This window comes from Syngnathus acus, chromosome 10 (assembly GCF_901709675.1).
Source record: "Syngnathus acus chromosome 10, fSynAcu1.2, whole genome shotgun sequence".
NCBI lineage: Eukaryota > Metazoa > Chordata > Actinopteri > Syngnathiformes > Syngnathidae > Syngnathus > Syngnathus acus.
The window spans coordinates 14,937,070-14,961,066 of NC_051095.1; the positions used below are offsets into that span (position 1 = coordinate 14,937,070).

The window sequence follows — 23,997 nt, forward strand, 5'->3', positions numbered from 1 at the left end:
CGGCTCGGTGCTCAGGTCCAGGAAACAGATACGCTCTTTGCGCAAACGCTTCTTTACGGCGCGCTGCAGGGCTTTGCGCCAAAATTGAGATTGAATGCAAATAAGCACATTTCTAAACAACAAACTCGACAGAGCTGGACAATTCATTTAAAAGCACAAAATAACAACCTACCTAACATTATCGAAACTTTATACAAGTACAATTAACCATGAATCATACCTTCTTTCATCTAGTGGGAGAGCTCTTCATTGTTTTGACAGTCGCTGACCAAGAATGCATTATTTGTAGTAATTAGATAGTCATTCTTCAAACTATCAAGTGAAATTAGATCATTTTCTGCAGTGCACCTGATGATCTCTCACCACAATGGGTGGATCAGTTGCTTAGTTCGTGTATTTCTCTGTAAAACGTTGTATTTGTTATTTTGTATTTATTCTTTATCAGTAAAACAACTGAACACATTCTATTCGTGAAGTACTTTTGGAGTTCTAAATAAAATGTATTTACTGTACATGCTCATGGACTGACAAGGCACAGTGTGCGCACATCAGGCGCAGTAGTGACGCCCACACCAAACGAAAGCCTCGCCCAGTTTGTATGTGTCCTTGCGATTACAGTAAACTCGGCTGTTTCTTCGGTGGAAAAACGCACAGTATTAAACGTGTAAGTATAAGTTGCGAATAAATTGCGTGCAGTTTTGTGATGTGTTTATTGAGTAATGCAAATATCGCCGTGTTTTTTTCTATAGGACATGTTGCTCGCATTCCTTCTGCTGCCATGTTTCCTCTGTGGTGAGTATGCTGTTACACACAAGCAATAACAATATTATGGAAAGCCGTCGGTGCATTTAATATTCTTGATCTCCAGGTTAGTAGTAAACTCAACTAGTACATTTTTTGCTCTTTTCGTATGAAATTAAACTATACGAGTAGTAAATTGCTGTGCTGCACTAGTGACACTATTAGGCCCAACTAGTAACCATATTCCATATGCTGGACCTTACTAGTAGCATCAAAATATCCAATAATAACATGTAGGTGTCCTACTGGTACGCCTCAGCCACCCTCTTTGTATGCCAAAATCGTAATATTTTCCAAAAGTTTTAAGGTTACAAATTCATTATTATCCAAAATCAGGCAAACATCAGTGTGGCTGTAACGACTAGTATCAATATCATTCTCATCAATATCATTTTGGCAAGTGCAAGGTTGGTGGGTAGGAAAAAAAACTCCCTTTTTTCACTAAAACAATCTTATCAGAAGCTCAGGCTGTTAGGCAACGCTAATCTGTGCATCCAACAAAACTCATTGCAGCTCTGCTTACCTTGCGCAAAGCCACTTCTGGCTACATTGCCAGCCTGTGGGGCCATGTGCCCGTGGGGGCATGTGGAGGCAGAATTTCATCTCCAAGTCTCAGAATTACACTTGGCAATGAATATAATAGGAGTGAACATGAGTGTGGACAGTCGCTTGACAGTTTGTGCCCTGTGATTGGATGGCGACGTTCGAGGTGGACGTGCTTAAAATCAGCTGGGACAGACTTCAGCACACCCATGACCCTAATGAGGGCAAACACTATGGAGGACGAATGAATAGGAATAGGTTTTCATGTTTTTATTTGTAAAAAAGTGGCCAACAATCAAAACGAGAAAATCAATGTAAACATTATTTTTTGTCAAGTATTGAAAGAACTGAAGTTGGGAAGGATAAATTCAGACCAAAAATCCTCACGGTTGGAAATTAGATTTACATCAACATAGCTGAAAAAAATGAAGGTGGACATAGTAAATGGCTAGCCAAGAGCGCAGAGTGGTAATAATGTGTTCCCATCTTCAATATCTTCTCTCCTTTGTGTCCTATTGCAGGTTCCTTAGGCACACAGTATGAAGTGTGCTATGGTGGAACTTTTAAATTTCCCTTCCAGTTTTCACCTCGTACACTCACCGGAAACGTTTACTTCTCTCCGAAGAGCGGCGGCGGCGGCAGGAGGCTAGTCTATGAAAATGGCAAGGTGTGCATCTCTTGATGTCATAATATTGATGCAGTGCAAGAAAACGAGAAATACAAAAAACAAATAAACCTCCCTCAAATGTGACAAAGTCATCCAAAACCTATTGTGTTGTCAACCTTTTCAGGCAATGGAGCCACGTTTGCAAGTTACCCCTACAAGTCTTTCATTGCAACATGTGACGGAAAAAGACAGTGGCGAATTCTCAACTCCAATTAGTGGCTTCTATTTGGAACGCTTCAAACTGAAGGTTTTAGGTAAGATCATTTTACATTGGATGGTAAATACAGTGAAGCGTTGCTATTCACATGTGCTAGGGATTAAGCCGTACTGCAGAGATGGGGACTCGAGTCACTGTGACTTGGACTCGAGTCGCTGTTTTGATGACTTGTGACTTGACTTGACAAAAATAAAAAAAACTTGAGACTCGACTTGGAAGTTAAAGACTCGGGACTTGACTTGACTTGGGACACGATGACGTGAATGACTTCAGTGTTATTTAGTTTATGTTTTCAGTTTGAATATAAAATTAATAATACATTTAAAAAAGTAATATCGATAACACGGCAGGAGCGCAGGCTGAGAATGGCGTTGTCTTGATTGGATCGCTACCCTGTCAATCAATCAGTCGTGCCCTCTCTACCTACATAACGTGTTTATTGGAGAATCACGCCCCTTTATATCAGACATGCACAAACATGTCAGCGCGAGCGGTACTGCGAGTCATCACCTTCGGCTATCGTAATTACACACCTTTAGGACGGCAAAATACGGACAGCACAGTGCAAGATATGCAACAGAAACATTTCAGACAGCCAGACGACAACTTCAAACTTTGTCCGTTTGAAGTTTATAGAGCTCTGGTGTCTCCAGATGTTACAGATGAAACATAAAATGTTTGTAATGCTCTTTAATGTGTTTCTTCTTTCAGATTTTTTTCAGATTATTTTTTCATATTTGCAACTCAAATGTGTCAGACACTGTCGGCAGACGTTCATTTGTTTAGCTTGAGCTGTCAATCACTGTATGAGGTAATTTCTTTTTTGTTTGATTCCATGGTGTATTTTACTGAATATCAGTAATTACAGTGCAAATCCAAATTATTGTCATATTTTTTAAACAGGTTAGACACATTGGACAATGATGGTTACTTAAAGTTACTTATATCTTGTCTTTTCACGTTACTAAGATCAGATTCTGCGGGTAAAATTGCAATAATAAGGTGACTTGACTTGGACTTGACCTATTTAAGGACTTGACTTGGACTTGACTTGACTTGCCCAAGAAAAAAATGACTTGGGACTTACTTGAGACTTGAAGGTTAAGACTTGAGACTCACTTGAGACTTGCACATGTGTGACTTGGTCCCATCTCTGCCGTACTGCTACTAAATTAGCACCCCCGCTCTCTCAAAAAAGGAGTTTGTTATTTGCCATATATGGATGCTGCTAAAGCATTAGAGATTGGGGCTCATAAAGCATCGACACCATGCTTCGTTTTACTTTCTGTCTGTTACTAGAATGTGCCGGGGAGGTGCAGAGGTATTACCATGGCACCTATCGCCTGAATATTCCCAGTCAGGCAGAAATCCTGGAATTCTCCAAGATCGACCACGCGGACCTGGAAATCTTGTGGAATCGCACTCAAATCGGTGGTGCATCCAGGGGGCGGGCGAAGCTTAATAGCTGGGAAATGTCAGAGCTTACGCAAGGTGACAGCGGCTACTACAACTTCCGCAAAAAAGACTACACTCTGATATCAAGGACAAAACTCATAGTAACAGGTGAGTGTTGATAGGACATACATGTTACGCTAAGATGTGAATGTCTTGTCATGCATGTGTCAAGGTGATGTAGTAGGTGAGTTGGACTTGCTCTTACGTTCAGAAAACATGTCAAGCTCAGGAGTCACTGACCTAGAGCTACAAGAGTTGGATACTCGGCTCTGAAAAAACACATTTGCTCAAACCACCTTTAAACAAACGGTATGTTATTGGTATTGGTATTCATGACACAAATCAGTTTCATGAATCCTCACAATTATTCGTGAACAGATGAATACCAACACTTATTTTCTACATATCACTGCCAGCGTTTGCTGTTTCAAATGATCACTTGTTCATTTCTAGTAAATCACAATGTCCAATCAATGGGGACCTTTGTCTGTAAAAGGCCCGGCCGGGGGCGACTTTAAGAAGTCCTAGGAACACTGGAGGCATCACGTGTTGGAGACACTGAAGACTTTAAATTGTCTTCATGTGCATCCTTCAGTAATACCTTGAAATAAGGCTAGCATCAGCCCCGATAACAGTACTCGCCCATCCCTACTTATTTGTTGAATTGTTTCAGCCCAACTGTTTTAAATGAGCAATGTTTTTTTTTTTTTTTTAAACAATTGCTTTTCTCCCACACAGAGCACTTGAATAACTACCAACCCAAGGAAGACACACACTTGACCCTGCGATTCCCTGTGACGTTTACTCCGTGGGACATCACCTTCAAACCGATGATGGATGACTCGACTCCCATAAGAGTGATGCGTTCTGGGCGTATGAGCAATAATTATGGCTATTCAGAAGAGCCACATTTTGAGGATCGACTTTCATTGGACACCGGCAGCCTCGAAATTACTACAGTGAAAGTAGAAGATTCTGGCGTCTTTGAGTTTCGCGACAAAGACGGCTTCTTGGTGTTTGTGGCCAACTTGGATGTAGAAGAAGGTGAGAGACGATGCGTTTACACTTGAGAAATAGTTCTATGTATGATAGCGACGACTCAATTGGCATCTCTCTGTTTTTACAGTACACACCCCTGCGTATATTTACGTCATCTTTTTTGTCGCCATTGTTGCTGCGCTGGCAATCTGCTGTTGCTGCATAAGAAGATGCTGTTGTAAAAAAAGTGCTTCCAAAACAAACACTCCTCAAATGACTCCAGCAGCAGCACCAGCACCAGCACCTGCTGTGTATTACCACGTAGGTACCTCCCTAAAGCAACCTCTCAAAATCACTTTTGGAATGATCGAAAAATAAAACAAACTCCGTCTTGGCATGGCAGGGCACAAATCGACCCACAGGCCCAAGTTACTCTGCGGCACCACCTCCTGCAACGTACTCATATCAGCCTGTGAATCCTTCTCCTGCACCTACACCTGCCTCCGTCGGGCCACCTGTAAGGTCTTTTTAAATTTCCAACCATTCATCTGATTTCTCCATTGGAACACACAGTACTTATTTGTATTTAATTGTGAACGGCGTAGGACACATCACTAAAACAAGAAAAGTTAAGCCCTATAGTGGACTTTTTGAATCAGCAGCAGCTTACTGACATGCGTGGGACAAATTGTTGGATTACTTACTGTCCCATTATTACTCTGGCTATTAACATGAACTTCTTTACAAAACAACCTGTTGCTGACGTCTGGCAAGTGTATGTCGTCTTTATTCCAACGGTGACTTAACATGCTGTTTCACGATCAGGCTTACAACAGAGTGGATATCCATCCGGATCCAAACCCGACACAGCTTCAGGTACTCAACCACACAACAAAGCAGTTTTTCAGACAAATGGACTGACAGTAGTTATCCTTAGCGTAGTTCTGATTAAACAATGAATGTAATATTTGGCCAAGTTCTATTCCTTAGTACCACATAGTAACAAGTATATTTCTGTTTTTTAGCCTCCTCAAGCTGTGGGTTCCACTGGGCATTTTGTGGCACCAGCTCCATCCCTGACACCGAATAACCCCACCTCGGACCCCGACCCGAAGTTTGAGGTCAAAGGGCTGCGCTTTTCCTCCAACTTGCCGCTCAACTCCGAATCTACTTTCGCCAATGTTTACACCTCGGATAAACTCAACTTCTGAGTGGCCCGCCACCACTCTGAGCAGTTACACTACAGGTGCGAATCCCAAGGTGCATGCTGGCTATCAGACAAAGAAAACATCGGCTCCTCTATTGAGACACACTGTCAGGTTGATCTTTTAAGTGTGTGTGTGGGGGGGGGCAAGTTGGGGTGGAGGGGGGGTTCTTTCAATGGGGAAATCATGCATTGTCATCAGTATTTATTTGTTTTTGTCATGCCTTTGCTATCTGGCATTTACAGACTTATAAAGGTCATCATGTGCAAAAAACAAACCCGGTAGCATAGCATGGGTGACCAAAGGTTGATAAAATTTCAAAGAATAATAGGCAGGGGCATTTGACTCAATTGGAAGAATTGACCAATGGTAAAACGATCAATTATTGCCATTTTTTATATTTGAATAGGATCTGAGCAAAATAATGCCGCTTTGAGTAAATCAGCGGTGTCAAACTCATTTTTGTCGCGGGCCGCATCATAGTCATAGTTTCCCTCGTAAGGCCAATATGATTGTCAACGTCTTCTATTCCAGTATAGACTACAAAATAAACTGATGAATAACTAGTTTTGAAATCAGAGACTAGTAAAAAATGCTCAAATATTTTAAAAAGACGAATGGTAATACAAATTGCAAGCAATATCTAAAAAAATGTTTTTAAGTGAAGGCAATTTGTAATTTAAGTAATGACACAAAGTTGATGCAAAATTTGTCTTCGCGGGCCACATAAAATAATGTGGCGGGCCGTATCTGGCCCCCAGGCCTTGAGTTTGACACCTATTGAGTAAAGTATTTGTATAGCGTAAATGTAGCTCAACTCAGTAGGTCATATTTTGGCTTGTCGAGACAGCCAACTTTCTCAATAGCTTCTAGATACGATAAACTATCAAGGGCACACAATCGATGCATTTCTTAAAGGGGTAGTGTGTGAACGGCGAATTGTATATTTGGATGGATCAATGACTACGGCATTTGTAACAAATGCAATGCACTTACTTCAACACTTAGATGTGACTAAACACCACATACTGCCCCTTTAACAATGATTTATTACATCCATCTTTATGCCATCCACACACTTGGGGAGAGAAAATTAGGGGTTAGACCTTTGAAGCAACAGCAAGTAAAACATGCACAGAATGACTCCACTGCCGTATACAATTAGTTAAAAACATCCCTTTCACAATTATATGGGTACATGTAAAAGAGAAAGGGAGAGAAAATCAGTACCGTCAGCCCATTAGTGCAGTCATCTTTGAACATGTGCATTTAATCCCTAAAGCCATAGCATTTCATCGTCTCTCTCAGCCACTAGGGGGCCTCAGGTTCAGTCATCCTTCCTGTCCATCAATAAACAAAGCACGAGTCCCGCTTAATCTAACTTGCATGTTTTTGGAATGTGAGAGGGAAGCTGGCAAGCCTATCGAGAAGATGCAAATTCCACATAGGAAGGTGGAAACTGAGATTCAAACCCAAAACCACTCGACTGTGAGGCTGATGTATTTAACCATGAGGATAACTATACTGCCGCCTTTGTGTTCATGTCGTAGTTAAATGTATCGAGTGAGTTCTATTACCTATATGCTGCAGTGCATATGTTGCTTGAATATATAATGTACATGTTCATGTTAACTTTTGATGTCTCAGGTCACATCGACTGAGCTCATTTTAGAAAATGGCTCTCAAGTTGACCTTAGCACCCAGGGAACACGCTGCACTCAACCAAACAAACAAAACACTTTTAATATGTGCATTTCGTTGTTTTATGTGTGCCTTTGGCATAAATTGCTTGTGCAATCTTCATTTTCCCGTTGGAAAATTATGACTCATACAATATTATGTAGGCTCTTACTGATTTGTTTCACGTGTATCACAACTTTTTCTTTGAATATTTTGTCATTGTGGAACAAACGTAAAAGGTGTATTTTTGATAGTTTGAACATTACAATGTTTTTAAGTCAAAAGCAAAATCCTCCCATTCATAGGACCAATGTTTCTCAACCAAATCAACAATATTTGTGCCTAATTTTCTAACAAACTGATGAATATTTTCTATTGAGTCAGTTTCCTTTATAATCACTTTATGAACAAGAGAGCTGTTTTAAAGCCATCGTCTTCAATTAACAAGCATATGATGCTTAATTAAGGCCTTGTGTGAACAGGAAACACCCAACTTCAAGTTTAGGGTGATCATACTACCTCATGTTTGGAAGCAGTTTTACTTTTTTTTTTTAACCAGAGCCAAAACTCAAGCCTTGCTGCCTCATGTCGAAATGTCGCAGGCACTCCAAATCATGTTACCCGTATGTCTTACGGAATTCTGCTTTTTGCGCTTCTGTCACGTTTGATGCAATTACCTTCAAATGTACTCAAGATTGCTATTTTGCTTATGGACTGTAGTTTTTATTTGCTCGAGATCGTTTTATAAAAACGTTTCATGGCAAAATGTGTATCTAACATTGTGTGCATTAAAGCTACTAACTCCTGTATTGTTCAAAACTGGTTTCACTGGCTGGCAAAATTGGTCGTGAATGCTGTTATGAATAAAGATAATCACACTCTCGATAATTTAGATTGTAAACATTTTGTAGTTGTTAGTTATTCTCATGTTTATGCCAGCAGAAGAGATCTTGCTGGCCCTGATTTGCACCTTCCCTGGATTCTTCCCTTGATCGTCCTTGACAAGCATAGAAGGGATTTAAGAAGGAACTAGAGAGGAGGTGTGCCTGAAGAGGGTTGTAGTGAGCTCAGAGGATGGCAGAAATCTGCAGCTGACAGCAACTAGAAACCAAGCAGGTGCAGAAAGCTGTCAACAGGCCAGAGGTTGGCGGTGGAGGACACCCTGGCGTCGCCACTCGGTCTAGTCCTGCCCTAATGAAACAATTGCGCTGTGGAAGAGATGCCACCAGGTAGGTGGGTAGGTTTACTTCCGCATTTTCTTCAACATTGTAAGTCACTTGAAAAGCACTCAAGGGTCAGTCTTCAAAGATCTGGAGTCATATACTAATAGTCCTGTTTAGGTACTGTGGTCTTCTGACCGCCTTTTTTTCCTTCAGGTTTAAACACAAAAAGGGCTGAACAATTGTTCAGTCGAATTCAAATTGACATTGCAGTGCCATTTTTAAATTAAAAGGGCTGCAATTTGGAGAGGGCAATTTGGTTGCTAGGCTTTATTTTTAATACATTTATAGTGTCTACATATGATCTGTGCTTAAGAGGTCCAGTCCACATCTATATATCACTTCATGAACCATGAAAATTTGAAGTGATAATGATTTGTTTGCATTATTGCGACCTTATTTATGACTTCCTGACTTGAAGTAGCATAAGCGAGTCTTTCATATTGATTCATTGCTCATTTGTCCTGTCTTTTTACCTAAGCTCAACTTGTAAAATCAAAATGTTTGTATAATAAAGCTGATATTGTTGATTGTACTAGTCAGATTAATAGATAATCACAATCACAATGAAAAAATACCTGCAATTTATAGTGCATTTAAAAATGTGATACTTCATTACCCTAAAACTGCTGCTGACTCACTACAAACAACAATGCAAACGAATTTCTGATCAAAACGTCACTTTATTGCCTATCATAATTTTATCACACATAGGAACAAAATCTGATAGTGGCTCTTCACTGTCACATTGTCCAATGTTTCCTCGCTAGTTGCCTTTTCTCTTTTCAACTGCCTTTACTCGACCCTCCAAGCTCTTCAGGCGATGCTCGAGTGCACTGGCCTGGTTCGAGCTGGAGGTGAGCAGGGTCAATAGGATGTATCCCAGAACTAGGCCGCCGAGGCGCACAGCCGTGGTGTCGGCGCTGGCGCTGCTGTCGCTGACAATCATGGCAAAGACCCACAGTACCGCCGCCATTTTCACCAACCAGAAGATATGTCGTAGGGCGTCGATAACCAAACGCAGGAGGATGGTCAGGATCCAGTAACCGATGATAGCCAGGAGCCCCCACTGGGCCACTGTGGTCACGCCTTCTGGGGTGAAGCGGGGTAGCGGGAGGGCAGCTGCCAAGAGAGAATTCACACTGTATCATTATGACCAGTTTGAACATTAACACTGTGCTTAAATATAACAATAAAAAAAAAATCATATCAATTTAGTTTTTTTCTGCCTTCATTTAAATAATGTTAAAGAAAGCATTTTCAAGAATAAATGCAGTATGCATAGAGGCAAACACACAAGTGATGTCACAGCGTGAACCGGAAGGGGGGTCAACATCGAAGTGAGCACTCCGACTACTAATGCTTGTATTGCTTGTTTTCTGCCTGTTGACATAAGGTGTGCTAAAGGATAGGCTCTCGAAACAAGACAATGCCATTTGCTAGTTGCGTAGGACAATGTTTTGAAATAAGTGTCGCTGATAGAATTAAGTAGTGCAATACAATACACTGCCCCCGAGGTGAGAAGGCCAATTTCGAGATGCAATTTTCCAAAATACAGTGAAACACAGAGGTTGCCTACCATCAAATCCTGTGACCCTGAGGATCTCTGTGACGTACACGGCGATGACGTTGAGGCCGCTGGCAGCTCCTTCGGCAAGGAAACGGATCACAGTTCCCAGAAACTGTTTTGGTTCAGAGACGACTTGTATCAGCTTGCGAGCGTTTCACTCAAACAAAGACAACACATTCTGACTACACCCGGTAGACCCAAAAGGACGAATAGTTGTGTAGTTGAGTTTTGGTAGGTGACTACTGTACAACATTTTTGAATCATTTTTAGTCACCATGACTTCAATATCAATCAACATACAGTAACTGTCATTATTTGAATGAAGAAATCAAGGTTTTCACTGTCTTTACTAAACATGGACTGGGCTCTATCTGACCATTGTTTTCTCTTATCCCAAAAAGATGGCCTGTCTGTCTGTCTGTCTGTCTGTCGTCTTGATCAAACAGAAACTTTCCACCCAAACACAACCATTCAGTCTAATCAATTAGTACTCAATAGTCACCAAATGTTAGACTGAGAAAAGGGGGAACTATTTCTGATACGGCACTTGTATTACTTTATTAGTTTGCCTAATGTTGTGGCCAACGAGAATTGCTGAAGTGCATTTTATCATCGCAGATATGGTGCGTTGTTGAATCGAACAAGCAACTGTGCGAGCGACAACAGCTGCCTCACTCTATTCCTGTCCCCTCCAAACACTCACAGAGTGTCACACTCGCAAACACAGGAGCCACCAGTCAAGGGTAGATCTGCAAGCTGCGGATGCGCACCTGCTACACAACACACATAAGTGACGACTGTGCATGACTCGGGCATCTGGCAGCTTATGGCGACGGGCCTAGCTATGTATGCCTCACTTAACGAACTCAACGAATGTTAATAAGAATCTATTTTAAAAATCTAGTTTCAATTATGAAGACTTTCCAAGAATTATAGGAATTGTCAAAATAAACAGACTAGAATAATGGTGTAAAAAAATCATCGGTTAATCGACAACAAGTTATCAAATTAATCGCCTCATATTTTAATAACCGAGTGATTCTTTGGAGCCATTTTTTAATTAAATCTAGTCCAAATCTTCTGATTTGAGGCGCTCAAAGGTCACAATTCTTTGTGGTCCATAGTCTATGAAAGCAGACTGATTTATCTTTTCGTTTGACCTCATTCACTACCATTGACGGCGATAAATGTCAAAGATCAATTTTAACTGGGCTGGCAGTGAATGAGTTAATCAAAATAAGACATTTACAAACACACTAAGTAACAGTATAATGTAGTACGTTACTTATGCTGCTATCATGGGACTAATTGTCCTTGCCCAACTGAAGAATAAATGTCAGCTTCCTTAAAAATGTAAATGTTTTTACAAATACAAAATCTGAACATGATTCACAAAAAAGAAATCTATGTCCTGTGCAAGAATAAAATTTCACTCTCCAAAGAATACATAGTAATTCGTAACAAATGATGAAGTCAAAGTTTGGAAGAGGATTAAGGTCACATGTGGAAATGGAAAATGTGACTTGTCAGCAGTTGGAAAATGAGTCAGCGCAGTCTGAACCACAGATAACGGCAAAAAGTATATGAACAAAATGAACTGTAGTTTGAAGTATCAATTCATACAGAATAAAAATGACCATTCTGAAGTTCAACTACACTTATTCCATTACTTTGTAGTGTTTAAGTCTCGAATGTTTCAAGCAATATCAGAAGAACTAAAACCAAATGACACCTTTTAAAGGCAACAAAGTAATCATTAAGAACATTATTCTCCTCACAAACTTGAATCCTAATTGGACACATAATCTCATAAAACCTGCTCGATTACAGTTCTATTCCGGTTTCGGATGCAACTATTTCTGTGTCCCTTTGTATTAACAGATGAGAGGCGCAGCAGAAGACATGCAATACTTTACAGCTTGCGAGTAAAGTAGTAACCATGCACTAACTCGAAAAGCATGCCAGCACATGTGATAAGAGCAAATAAATCTGCCCAAAAAAGGTAGTAATGCTCAGATTTTCTCATGCACATGATACTGAGATGTTTTCTCCTTGGATATTTTTTTGGCTTCAGGATCACTTAGTGCTCTACATCAGTGTCAGAATATGGTGTTAATACGTTTGTGACGATGGTTGCCATGTTTGTTGTGGTTGATACTAGTTCTATTAAAGCAGGAATAGGTAAAGTTTGGCTGTGGGATTTAAATGATCAAGAGTCCTGTCATTTTTGTTGCATTAATTTAGTGCCCACCCCCCAAAAAATTGGAGTTTAAAATGCATAGTTTTTAAATTATGGTACTATTCATCTCATTAAACAGTTGGTGAATTTATTACAAATAAACAATATTACTTAACTAGGCACTCCATAAATTCAAGAATGATTAAAATGTTGGTATTTAGCTGAACAGACCATGTCAAGATGCACCCCTGACCCCCCAAAAAAAGAAAAGCCAGGAGTTAATACCCCAGGGGGGTTCTTACCATGGCCACTGAATAGACGTTCTCCTGACCAAGCAGTGACTCGAGTAACAAGAGTGCACTCTGGGAGAGATGGAGTGAGTGGGTGAAGGCGAGGAAGAGGAGATGATGAAGAGATGCAGTGGTGAGATTAACAAGCAAACGGGAGGGTTTGAGAAGGACATAAGAGGTTGCATGGGAGACATGGCAGAGTGAAAGAGGCTCAATTAGTGACCTATTAAGAGTTGATCAAACAAGTGTTACATCAGAGCCGGCCCGATGCAGAAGTGAACCTGTTGAATTTTTGTTTCGCTGTGTTTGTTTCATTTAAAAATGAAGGAGACATGCAGGATTTGCTATCTTGGGCCACATGAAATGATATGGCTGCCCGGATCTGGCCCACGGCTTAACACCTTGGCTGAAATCAGTGTTCAAAATGCATCTAATCTTACAGAATAAATTGAAAAGATGAAACTGTTTTGGCATTATTTTGCTCCTCCTGTGTACCTTGGCCACCTGAGGGCAACATAATACAGGCGTACAGAAGGAGGCGGTAAAAACTATCGTTCAAATTTGAGTAAACTCCTCGGAAAGCTGCAATATTATTCGTCATTCTTTGCAAAGGATAAAGAACGTGTGTATTATTATATTGTCTGTGTAGATATGTTGCTATCCTTTGTGTTCAAATATTCATTCTTAAAGGGTTATAACACTGTGATATGCCTCTGCTGGCCATTTAAAAACACGAGTCACTGTCTTAAGTCGAGTTTGCTGTCACCACCCAACGCTTGTATCTCAGATTTTCGCTCGCAAGTCAAAGCATTTTTTTTTTTTTTAAATCAAATCTTTAACGCTTGTATCTCAAATTTCTGCTTGCAAGTCAAAGTAAACTTTATTTTAAATCAAATCGAAGAAATGTAAGAAATTTAATTTTCCTATCGGTGAGCACAGTGTTTTGTGCAGCATAAAGTTACAGTCTGTGATTTACAAGAATGTTAATTATACTTTGGGAATGCAATCTCTGCCAAGTTTTGGATGATGGTCTGCTACGCTCACAAACCTAATTACTATGTACGTATATGTGTGTATGTATGTAACTGTGTGTATATAGGTGTATGTATGTATGTATGTGTATATATCTTATATATACATCTTGTGGGCCGGCTCTGTTGCACATTAATGGTGTTAGAAAGGAATGAAGAGTTGACATTTTAGATTAGTAACACGCGCACACACACATGCAAATGAATCATCTTCACTCAGTTTACCTCTGTCGCTGATTGGACGGCACCAATTCCCAGGAGTGATTCCACGTATTGGTGGAACCCCTGGCCGAGCATGCCGCCGAAGGAGACCGTCGGTCGGGTCCCTTTCCCGGCCGGCGACGCTTTGTGTTCGGCCTGCTCTGCTCCAGTATGGAGCACCGCAACAGCCAAAAGCAACAACACACAAGACGGCCGCAAGAAGTGCACCATGACGCGCGCACAAAATCTCATCGTTGGGGGATTGTAGAGCAGCAAAATTCAAAAATCAATTGTGCAGAACCGGTTGAGCAGGACGCCTGACTGACTCTCAAGTCAAAATGGACTGGGGATCACGAGTTGAAAATAGTCTGGAGTAATAAAATGGACCCGCTTCTAAGATTTAGATTCTTAAAGCGTGTTAATGAGTCGAATGCGCCGCCCGAGTATTTATTTAATTATAAACTTTGGCAACGTTACACTCATATATCTCGCTCCCAACCTCTTAGGCTATATTTGGTATCAAACAGTTGAAATACTTTGTTGTATTCTAAGAATAAAAAAAGAGCTTCGACGCAGTAATGTTCCAAAATCTTGGCGGAAATGATGGGAGGAAAAACCCTGTGGGTTTGAGCCGACCACGAGTCTTCTAAATCTTCTTATTTGAGCTCGGAGCCGTACACAAAGTCACGTCTGGCGGTCTTTCGTCTGCACACTCGCATTAAATTAGGATTTGTATGAAACAAAAAGATTATTGTAGCTGCTCAAGGAAAACATTCCAATCCTCGTCGCGTCTGACGACTGCTGCCACACAAAACGAAAAGGACGTGTGGCTCTTTGAAGAGAAGGAAAGGGATTGACGCAGGGGTGTATTCTGGGACTTGTAGTCAAGGATGTCAACTCGTTTTGCGGGAATGCGTAATGTCGTTGCGTAATTACGCAAAACATGACGTAATAGAAGTGGCACGAACCCGGCAATAAAAGGATTCAAAGTGAAGATTTTTATCTGGTATTAATATAATTAAAATATGTCAATAGAATAAAATCATTTTAAGACTAAAAACTTGATTTACAAAGAAGGGTGCATTTTAGCATTGGCGTTACATTTCAAGTTGCTTCACTGCTAAAGCTGGGCTTAAGAAAACAATGTTTACATCATTGAAACAAACATTTTCAATTTGAGTTTCTTTGCAGAGCAAGATTTCAATTGAACAGATAATGCCCACATCTAAGCATTGACACATTTCTAAAATTGCTAAATGTTACCACACACATTTCAAAAGTAACTACATTTATTGCAAGATGCTTTTGGGAAAAATAATCGATAGGGCAAGTAAAAGTTGCTAACTCTAATGACACAAGTGCTTGTAATCTTAACCACAACAGTGGTTATAACAGTTTCCTTAAAAGGCAGAGAGAAAGGCTCAAATTTCAATTTAATAAGCAGCGGCAACACTTAGTCACTTGAGAAAATTTCAGTACAGAACAGTTTCAGCAGTTTTCAAATAAAAAAGGAACAATGTACACGCACAAATATTACAATTATTGACTTCAATGTGAGGAATGGGCGGAATGTTGATCATCTTTGTGTTTGTGTGCGCACCATTTTCATAAACAAATTCAGTCAGTAAAAATGGAATGAAACAACGCTCAACATTAAAGCCTTAAGTCCAATTTGTGGCTGCTCACATACTTTGGAACCACTTATCCACTGAGAGCCTGACCACAAAAGATGAGAAGAGAGGAGAGGCCATGGCCAGCCTTGCTCCGGGCACCATCTGCACTAGTGGGCTCGCAGGCCTAGCCAATGTAAATGCGATGGAAGTCGTTGGCTCCGAAGGCGGCGTTGCACTTGGGGCATTTCCTCTGGCGTGTGTCGTACCGTGTCTTGACGCACTCGAAGCAGAAGACGTGGAAGCACTTTGTCAGGACGGCGTCTTTCACCCGCGAATTGCAACAGGGACATGTGAGCCGAGCCTAGGGGGAGCGTGAGCCAGAGAGAGAAAGCAGTCTCCTTAAATGAATGGACTTAATGAGTGGATAGGAATATCTAGGACAGCAAGCGATATAACTATTGTGTACTGAGTGAGAGCAGTAGAATGAACGAGAAAATACCCTGCCCCCAAAAAATCGACCAAATAATTTATTTGGAAAAAAAACATTCATGACACCAACCCACCTTATACTCACTAATCTCTTCATTTAAGATTTCATCTCCATTGCTAATTTTCTCTGCCGGTTTCTTGGCCTTCTCAATTTTTCTCCTCAGTTTAGAGATGTCCTCCTGAAACAACAATCACAAAGTAAAGGCAAGCATTACTTGCTGCTTGTTTGGCTTACTCCAGGATCAAGATTGATTTTGTCCAAATCTGAGGACAAGAGGCGTTGTGCTGGTGTGATGCGATCAAACAATCTGCGGATTAGATAGAAGCAAGGCTGGCTGACTCAAGTGAAGAAAACATGAGTAATTGACACCCATTCCCCATAAAAGTACAGACAATAAGAAATTTAACTGTCAATATAGAACAAACTATCATAACATTGAATATCATTTCAAAGTAATCAATCAGTATCTTATTTGAACAGAAATGACTTATAGCTTGCATTTGTCAGGAAGAGAAATAACCTTCAGTTAAGAACCCAAAGTGCGAAATTTGCTGGCTCATTTTGTTTAGTTAAATAGGTGAGCATTTAATGTTACTGTATTAAGGAGGTTTTTTTTTTTAGAAAAAGAAAAAAAGACATTTCCCCAAGAGGAAACACTTTTCTTTATATGTATTTCACAGTCAATAACAAATAAAGACTTGTTTCAATTAGTTTTACTGTTGAGAAAAAAAAAATGTGATCAAAATATTTTAAAGGCTTGCTTGCTGAACCATCAAGGCATAAAAAACTTGCATTGTGCCAAGTAAGCCTGTCCTTTACCTTGAAACGTTTCGTTTGACCATCGTAGACGGAGGATCACCTGTATGTGCTGGTACAATTCGACTTTTCCGCTTGTAAGTAACTGGATGCTTTCACACACGATGAGACGCATCATAGCGCGTGAAAGTAGAGTCAGGATGTATTTGCTTGTCTCTTTCACAGTACCTACTGTAGCAGCTTTTTGGGGGGGGAACGTGTGGCACTTAAGATGATTAGATGCGTGGTGACATCAGTGTCAACTGATTTCAAACAGGCTGTGGCCAGCAGCTAATCTTGTTACTATGCTAACAGCTGCCAGATGTCACAATCTGGACTATTCCCAGGTTGTTGGTTTTTTTGTTCAAGCCCTCCCATCATGTCCTTACGCAAGACCGTCATCAAGGAAAATGGCAGCTTGGAAGGCCAGTGTGGAAGAGAGGGTTGTGCTTCTTGCCTTTTAAAGTGTGACGCTATGGAACAGAGGCCTCGTGTGTATGTGTGCGCCACCTGTGCTCGCCGGGAGTTAAAAGACTCCTTCTCTCTGGAGATGCTATTTTCCACAACCTCCTCTCGCACCACGACGAGTCTCTGCTGGACCTGCTCCAGTTGAATTCGAACCTCCTCTGACAACAAGGTTGACTCTTGGGCCTGGAGGATGACAGTTTCACCTACTGAACTTTCAAGGACTTATTTTAACGTCTTAATTGTTAAGCAATGGCTTGTGCGTGAAGGATTAGTGCACAATAAAGGCAACGCTAATATTATTCACATTAGTTCACAGTTCTATTTTTAAAAGTTTAAACAATTCGACCGATTGTTGGAATTAATGTGTTAATTACTACTCCAACACAATGGCTCAGAGCCTCCGCTGCAAATGAAGTGCTTGCTACCTTGCGTTTGTTCATGTCCAGCGCTTGTGCCCTCAGTGTCAACTCTCTCTCTGCAGTGCTGATGGTGCCCTGCAGGAGGCGCTCCTTCTCTTCAAGCTTCCTCACCACCTGCAGCTGTGCATCCACCTAACAATTGTACCAAAAAAATCTGTTTAAAGACATAACCTTGAGCAGCGAGCAAACAAAATGTCTTACGTGTCGGCATACATTTGGGCTTGTATTCTTCCAAGGCCACAGTGGAAATTCACCTGTGTTTTTAAAGTGAGCAACTGATCTGACAGCTCCTCCTTCTCCTCTTTCAGTAGCTTGTGGATCTGGTTGGACTTGATGCGCTCGCTCATCAGCTTGAAGTTGGCGTCATCCTTTTCCCGGAGCTGCTGCATCAGGCGAATGTTCTGTTCCTGCATGTCCTCGAAGGCTTGTCCCGTCACATCCATCTCGCTCAGCAACGCATCTTCCTCCTGCAGACGGAGCAGCGAGGGTGTTAATAGTCTATTCAAAATAATAATCATAATGACAGACATGCTCGCACCTGTTTTGCCATTGACAGCTTTTTGTTGAGGATGTCAATCTGCTCCTCGACAGAGCGAATCTTTCTTAGGGCCTCTTCATCAGCCATTTTTTTACCCTCCCTCCTCTCCCGCTCCTCCAGCTCCCTCAGTCTCTGACGGAGTTCATCTGACTGGAATCAGTGACAAAGTTCCACATAAGCCCTCCACACCATTGCCTGAACAATCAGCCATAAGTTGCATTCTCCATCATGACAACGGTGTGACCGTGTTGCGCAAGGGTTGACCACCTCTGACTTGGCCTTCTTCTCCGCTGCCATCAGTTGGACTTTGTCTCTCTGCTCCTTTGGTGCAGATCGATACATGTCTAAGAGTAGCTTCATCTCCCTCTGGGACTCCTGAGCTTTCCTGTACAGTCGACAGGTAATAATATTACCACAACTATGAAATATAAAACACATGACTTCATTTTGTTTGGGGGCGGTGGGAAATAAAATCCCAGACAAGGTCTCACTTTAGCTCTACTCTGACAATCTTAAACTGCTCCATCTCTTTCCTCTTGGGCCCTCCAGCTGAAGAAAGACGTTCTCCAGAAGATTCCTCGGCTTGGTTGCCACTTCCCAGTTTCTCCCTCTCTTCCTTTATCCCACTGCGAGTTGGCCTCTCTCTTTCCTTTTCCCTCTCGCGGTCTTTCTCCTCTTTCTTTATGATGTCTTTGTCTTTCTTTTCCTCTTTCTTCTCCTCCTTCTCCTCCTCCTTGACTGTTACCTCGGATTCAACTCCTGGCTCTGTTTTCACCGAGATGCCTAGTGAAGCAGAAAAATCACACAATTGACATTGTGAACACAACAAAGTCGTACCGTTGGTAAATTGAGCAAAATGTTAGTGAAAAGTGAGTCATGCAAACTACCTTCATGAGTTTTGTCATGTGAGACATTTTGTGGGTGTGTGAATAAGTTGAAGGTCTCGACTCAGCTGTGTTTGACCTGAGAGATTCTACTTTGCTCACCATTGGCTCATTGACACTTACCAGCGCTGTTTGGCATAGAAGAGTCATTGTCAGGAGGTTCGGACTTGACCAAGGCCTCCCCAGAGACACTCGCTGTCATAGGGGACGTCGTCTCCTCCTTCAAGTCAATCTCCGTGCTCGACTGAGTTTGCAAGATGCTGCTCCCCTTTGAAATGCGAATCTTCAAAGACAACATCAAATACATAATTTCGGCATCATCCTGCACTAATATGTTTCACAAGTCATTCAATTTTTAGGAAATTGTTCTTTTTTTGGCATCAAACCTGGTTGAGTTCAGCTTGTGTCTCTCTCATTCTCAGCTTGAATTTCACAACCTCGCCCTTCATTTGCTGGTTATGAGTTTGCAGGGTGCTGATCAGATGCCGCATCTCTCTGTTGATTGGGCCTGTGGCGAGCGGTGAGAAACAAGCAAAGGGCACTTGACATCCCTGCCGGCCTCTGTGAACACCGACAAGCAAAAGCAGTTCGGGGTTCCGCGTCATGTTCTGTAAGCTTCGACTCCTTACCGGCTTGCTCGTTGGCAGCGAGAGTTTGTTCAAATTCAATACGTAGCATCTCGTACTCCTTCCTGACTTGAGCGAGGGTATCTTCCAGCTGAAAGACTTCGGTGCGAACCTTTCTTTGCAAAGTCACCTCGTCATTCTGCAAACAATAAAGGCGTCAGTGAGGCAGCGCTCACTTTGGACGGATGCCCACACGAGCTTACCTCCATGTGCTCCAGCTGTCGAAGGCGTGCCGTCCTCGTTGTGTTGAGTCGGCCACGCGTCTCGTCTAACTGAGCCTTGAGGATCAGTGACTCGTTGTACAGCACAGAAAATTGTGACTGCAGACAGCGATACTCAGAGGTATCCTTCACCATGCCCTCTGCTCGACTCAGCAGCTCAGCCTGAGTGGGAAGAGTACACATTCAGAGAGCAAATTCTCAAAATCGATGTGAAAAAGCTTTCTATTAGTAAAAATATCCACCAAATAATGTAACGGCACATGAAACACACCTTCATGTTGTTATTCTCCTGCAGCACATTCTGCAGATCCTGCTGGAGCTTCTGGAGCTCAATGAGACGATTATCTGCCAGCTCCTGGTTTTCTTCCAGTTCACTGTTTATTTCCTCAAACTGCAGGAGAGCAACATCACCAAACAGGAAAAAAGGTGAAGCATTACTGCACTAAATAAAATATATGTTCTTCACTTACAAAATTCCTACCTTTCTCTTGTTGATGGTGATGGTTCCACATACACTACTAGCCTCCCCACACACTTTATAACCTTTGCTGTTCACCTAGGGTGAGATTTGTTTTTGTTTTTTAAAACCAAACAGACATGCATACATACAGTACGTATTTGCCTAAAATAAAATACACCATACCCTCTCTAGTATCTCACTCATGTGTGCATTTAGCCGATTTTCACGTCGACGGATCTTCTCCATATCCCACTGAAGCTCTTCACTCAAAACCTGCAGCTCACTGACACGTTGGTCTGCCTTGTTTGCTGCACGACCAAGAGATCGGAACTTGACAGAAGAGGAAGAGAGGGCATAAGGGCTGTGCAATATCATTAGTACACAGCATGCGTCATATAATGCGTACCTCACTGGTCATCTGATTGTATTTCTGCTTGAGGTCCTCAGACAGTTGTTGAAGACGTTCATTTTGACCAGTCAGCAGCGTGTTCAATTTGGAAGCTACGTGGCATAAACTCCCCGCTGAGAAATAACAGCCATCGACAATGATTATTTGAGCAAGTCACTAAATCATGTGGCCCCTATTCTACTCCGCTTCATTATTCATTAGTGACTGTTGATTTCTTTTACTGACCAATTCCAGAATCCATGTCTGCTTTCAGTTGGTCTACTGTGCTCTTCAGACACTTGTAGACCTCCACAACACGAGTAGCCTGCATATGGCTGGACTGCACCCTCTCCTGAAGCTCGGCTTCCATTTCCTCACTGGTGCTGCTCGCCAGGGTGGCCAGGAAGGAGTTGGATGTCTCGCCCTGGTGGCCTGTGTGACAACAGTGGAGCACATTCACCAAAATGTCATAAACTATATTACATATGACAAAATTCTACTTCAACACAAATAAGCTGAAATGGCATACTTTTAAATTGCATTAATTTGCACGGACGTACACAAATAAAATTATTTATATTTCCAAATGTCTGCAGCTTCACTTGCCTAGGGCATCAGTCTCCAGAGACTTTTAGTTGAACACACCGTGTTGTGTAAAATCACCTTCACTACATTTTCTTTCTCATTACCTCTGTCCTTGGACCTCTCCTGATTGGAATCTCCATCCGGTTCAGGGGTTTCCGGCTTCAGGTTCCTTCCTTCTCCCGTTGGAGACTTCTCTGGTTCGCTTTGCGATTGGTCATATAGTCTGATGAACAGCTTAATATTTTCATCAAACTGAAAGCAAAGAATGATAAGACATTGAAATTCTGTTGACATCTTTTAAGGTGCTCTGCTGGATCTTGTTTCTTGTTGCTGAGCATAAACCCCCAAGTGTTCACCTGATTCCAGTATCTATTGAGGATAAGCAGGCTTGCATCATCAGTGGCCTGGCGCGTCTCTAGTCTCTCGATTCGCTCTCGCAATTCATCTTCAATGCCCTGCAAACCAGCAAGCCAAAAATCAAAGTTTACAGTTAAAAAACACATGCGATGTTTGGAATCAACTACAGAATTCTACACATACGCTATTTTCTAATCACTACAAAATGATTTTTACCGAGAGGAAATGTAGTATGTCAGCTGACTCACTTGGGTGGCGCAATAAACATTGATGCACCAAGGGATAAAATGATTTGCCAAAGAGCATCAGTCGTTCACATTTCAAAATGCATTGTAGGATTCATTGAGGGCAATGAGGATAACCTATAGTCATTAGTAACACATCCAAACAGCACCACAAAATGGTGAGCTTGCTATATAGTACACTACCTAGTAGTGGAAAGGGAGGGTTTCAGAACTCAACAACAGATTCTGGTTTGTTAAAAAAGCAAAATGCACCTGTCTTTGATCCAAAGATTCTCCCAGTTTCCGGTTCTTAGCCTGGAGAGCTTTGATATCTTGTTCTTCCTGAAAGAACAAGTTGTGGAACATTACCAATGAACAAGCGAACGAACACACACGGACCCCCCCCCACACACACACACACACAAATATATTGTCCTTTAAATTAAGTGTAACGATGGAAGAGAATAATCAAGCTGACCGAGTTAGAAACCCCTCCCAGTTTGATGACCGTCTCCACCGCTGTGCTCCCACTAGCAGCTGCAGCACTTAGACCGGGACCTCCATCTTCTCCATCCCGCTCTCTCCGCTTTTCCGGATGCAGACCGGAGGTTGAGGAGGGGCCGCTGGGATCTGCAGGACGCTTCTGCCCCGACATCCTAAGACACCTGTTACAAGACACGCAGTGGTAATAGTGAGATAGTTTCTTCTGCTCTGTGTGTATGGCATTTCAACTCCTAGTTAGCAACAAAGGTGGCTGTGGGAGTCGTCGTGTTAAATTGAACAAAACATAACAAAAGACAGTAGACCGAACATCCCTAAAAAGTTATCTCTATCTAAAAGTCGCATTAGCATCAAGCTGTTCTAGCGCTAATGTTAGCTACATGCTAATGGGAGCGCGAAGGTGCCGACTGAAAAGTAACAATCTATTTCAAACACAAAATTTACAGCTTCATGTGCTTGTGTTCAACCCGACCTGAGTCGGAGGAAAAGTCTTACCACTTTTTGACGCAGGATTTTAATAAAAATGTGAAATCTCACGAGCAAATGTTGATGCTGCGGCTTCTTTACTCCCGGAAACGGAAGCTGTAGCGAACTATCATTATACAACGGGACGTGTAGTGCGCCATCTAGTGCCACGGGGGGTCAATTTAACATGCCTTGACACGTTCAGAATGGCCACTTCTCATTGTTTCTTCCTCAAGTCACCGGAATAAAAATAACACCGGGTTGCCGTGTATTTACAAAAAACTTACGGCACACGACCATTTAAAAATGTTGCATCAAGTGTACATACTGTAATAAATATGTGCGGTATGGTGGCAGTCAAGCGATTCTGGGGTCTGTTGGGGCCCCAAACAGAAATTAACTCACACACTGAAACGTTATAAATAACTTTAATTATCAATTGTTATTAATAAATACATATAATGGATGTTAAATGCAATATTCGTATATGATATTAAAATAAATTCATATTTTCACATTATTGTAAAATCACCTCAAATTTAATCGGATTACTTTTTCTTTAACCAGAGAACCTTTATGGAGGCAAAATTCCATCAGGTTAAAGATACAATATTTTTTTGAGGGGGAGAGGTCATTTCTTTGTCTGTTGAGTACAACAATGAACTGCCCTTTTGCCTTTCTCTCCCCCAGTCCTTATATAAAAGAGACTCATCATAAACCTTTGAACATTGAGCAATACTGAAGAGTATAGTGCACCCAGTGCAGAGTCCATGTTGTGTAAAAACTGGATGTTAACAGCTTGTGCAGGACTTGTTTAGTGGGCAGCGACGCATGGCAGCTGCAAAGCTTTCATCTCAAAACAACTTTCACAACTAGAATACAAACTCTTGCTTTCACTTCAAAACTGAACAAGAAATTATATAATG

General features: G+C 41.6%; 3 protein-coding genes across 6 annotated transcripts; 1 reads left to right on the forward strand and 2 right to left on the reverse strand.

Annotated features, from left to right (window-relative positions):
- Positions 1 to 567: 567 nt before the first annotated feature.
- Positions 568 to 8,429, forward strand: wu:fc21g02. The gene is made up of 10 exons (XM_037261492.1): positions 568 to 664; positions 750 to 792; positions 1,866 to 2,011; positions 2,136 to 2,265; positions 3,528 to 3,791; positions 4,422 to 4,727; positions 4,810 to 4,982; positions 5,065 to 5,178; positions 5,487 to 5,537; positions 5,687 to 8,429. Exons 1-10 carry the CDS (start codon positions 599 to 601, stop codon positions 5,870 to 5,872), a joined length of 1,479 nt encoding a protein of 492 aa, XP_037117387.1. The 5' UTR covers positions 568 to 598; the 3' UTR covers positions 5,873 to 8,429.
- A 1,000-nt stretch (positions 8,430 to 9,429) lies between these two features.
- On the reverse strand, positions 9,430 to 14,891 carry LOC119128759. 2 transcript variants are annotated; one of them, XM_037261493.1, is made up of 4 exons: positions 14,062 to 14,891; positions 12,818 to 12,877; positions 10,346 to 10,448; positions 9,430 to 9,888 (listed from the first exon to the last, which is right to left on the reverse strand). In XM_037261493.1, the coding sequence occupies exons 1-4, from the start codon at positions 14,287 to 14,289 to the stop codon at positions 9,533 to 9,535; spliced, it is 747 nt and encodes a 248-aa protein (XP_037117388.1). In that variant the 5' UTR covers positions 14,290 to 14,891; the 3' UTR covers positions 9,430 to 9,532. The 2 variants fall into 2 exon arrangements, with proteins under 2 accessions (XP_037117388.1, XP_037117389.1); XM_037261494.1 differs by lacking the exon at positions 12,818 to 12,877 and having other exon boundaries at positions 14,062 to 14,887.
- Positions 14,892 to 15,216: 325 nt separating this feature from the next.
- On the reverse strand, positions 15,217 to 23,193 carry rnf20 (ring finger protein 20, E3 ubiquitin protein ligase). Of its 3 annotated transcripts, none has more exons than XM_037262071.1 (22): positions 23,102 to 23,193; positions 22,584 to 22,770; positions 22,379 to 22,447; positions 21,881 to 21,979; positions 21,629 to 21,776; positions 21,186 to 21,371; positions 20,958 to 21,073; positions 20,735 to 20,881; positions 20,573 to 20,647; positions 20,363 to 20,482; positions 20,074 to 20,253; positions 19,874 to 20,009; positions 19,631 to 19,752; positions 19,368 to 19,527; positions 18,852 to 19,143; positions 18,628 to 18,745; positions 18,361 to 18,510; positions 18,077 to 18,289; positions 17,829 to 17,954; positions 17,446 to 17,586; positions 16,214 to 16,318; positions 15,217 to 16,011 (listed from the first exon to the last, which is right to left on the reverse strand). In XM_037262071.1, exons 2-22 carry the CDS (start codon positions 22,758 to 22,760, stop codon positions 15,835 to 15,837), a joined length of 3,057 nt encoding a protein of 1,018 aa, XP_037117966.1. In that variant the 5' UTR covers positions 22,761 to 22,770; positions 23,102 to 23,193; the 3' UTR covers positions 15,217 to 15,834. The 3 variants fall into 3 exon arrangements, with proteins under 3 accessions (XP_037117966.1, XP_037117967.1, XP_037117968.1); XM_037262072.1 differs by having other exon boundaries at positions 22,584 to 22,773; XM_037262073.1 differs by lacking the exons at positions 15,217 to 16,011; positions 16,214 to 16,318; positions 17,446 to 17,586 and having other exon boundaries at positions 17,839 to 17,954; positions 18,036 to 18,289.
- Between the last annotated feature and the right edge of the window lie 804 nt (positions 23,194 to 23,997).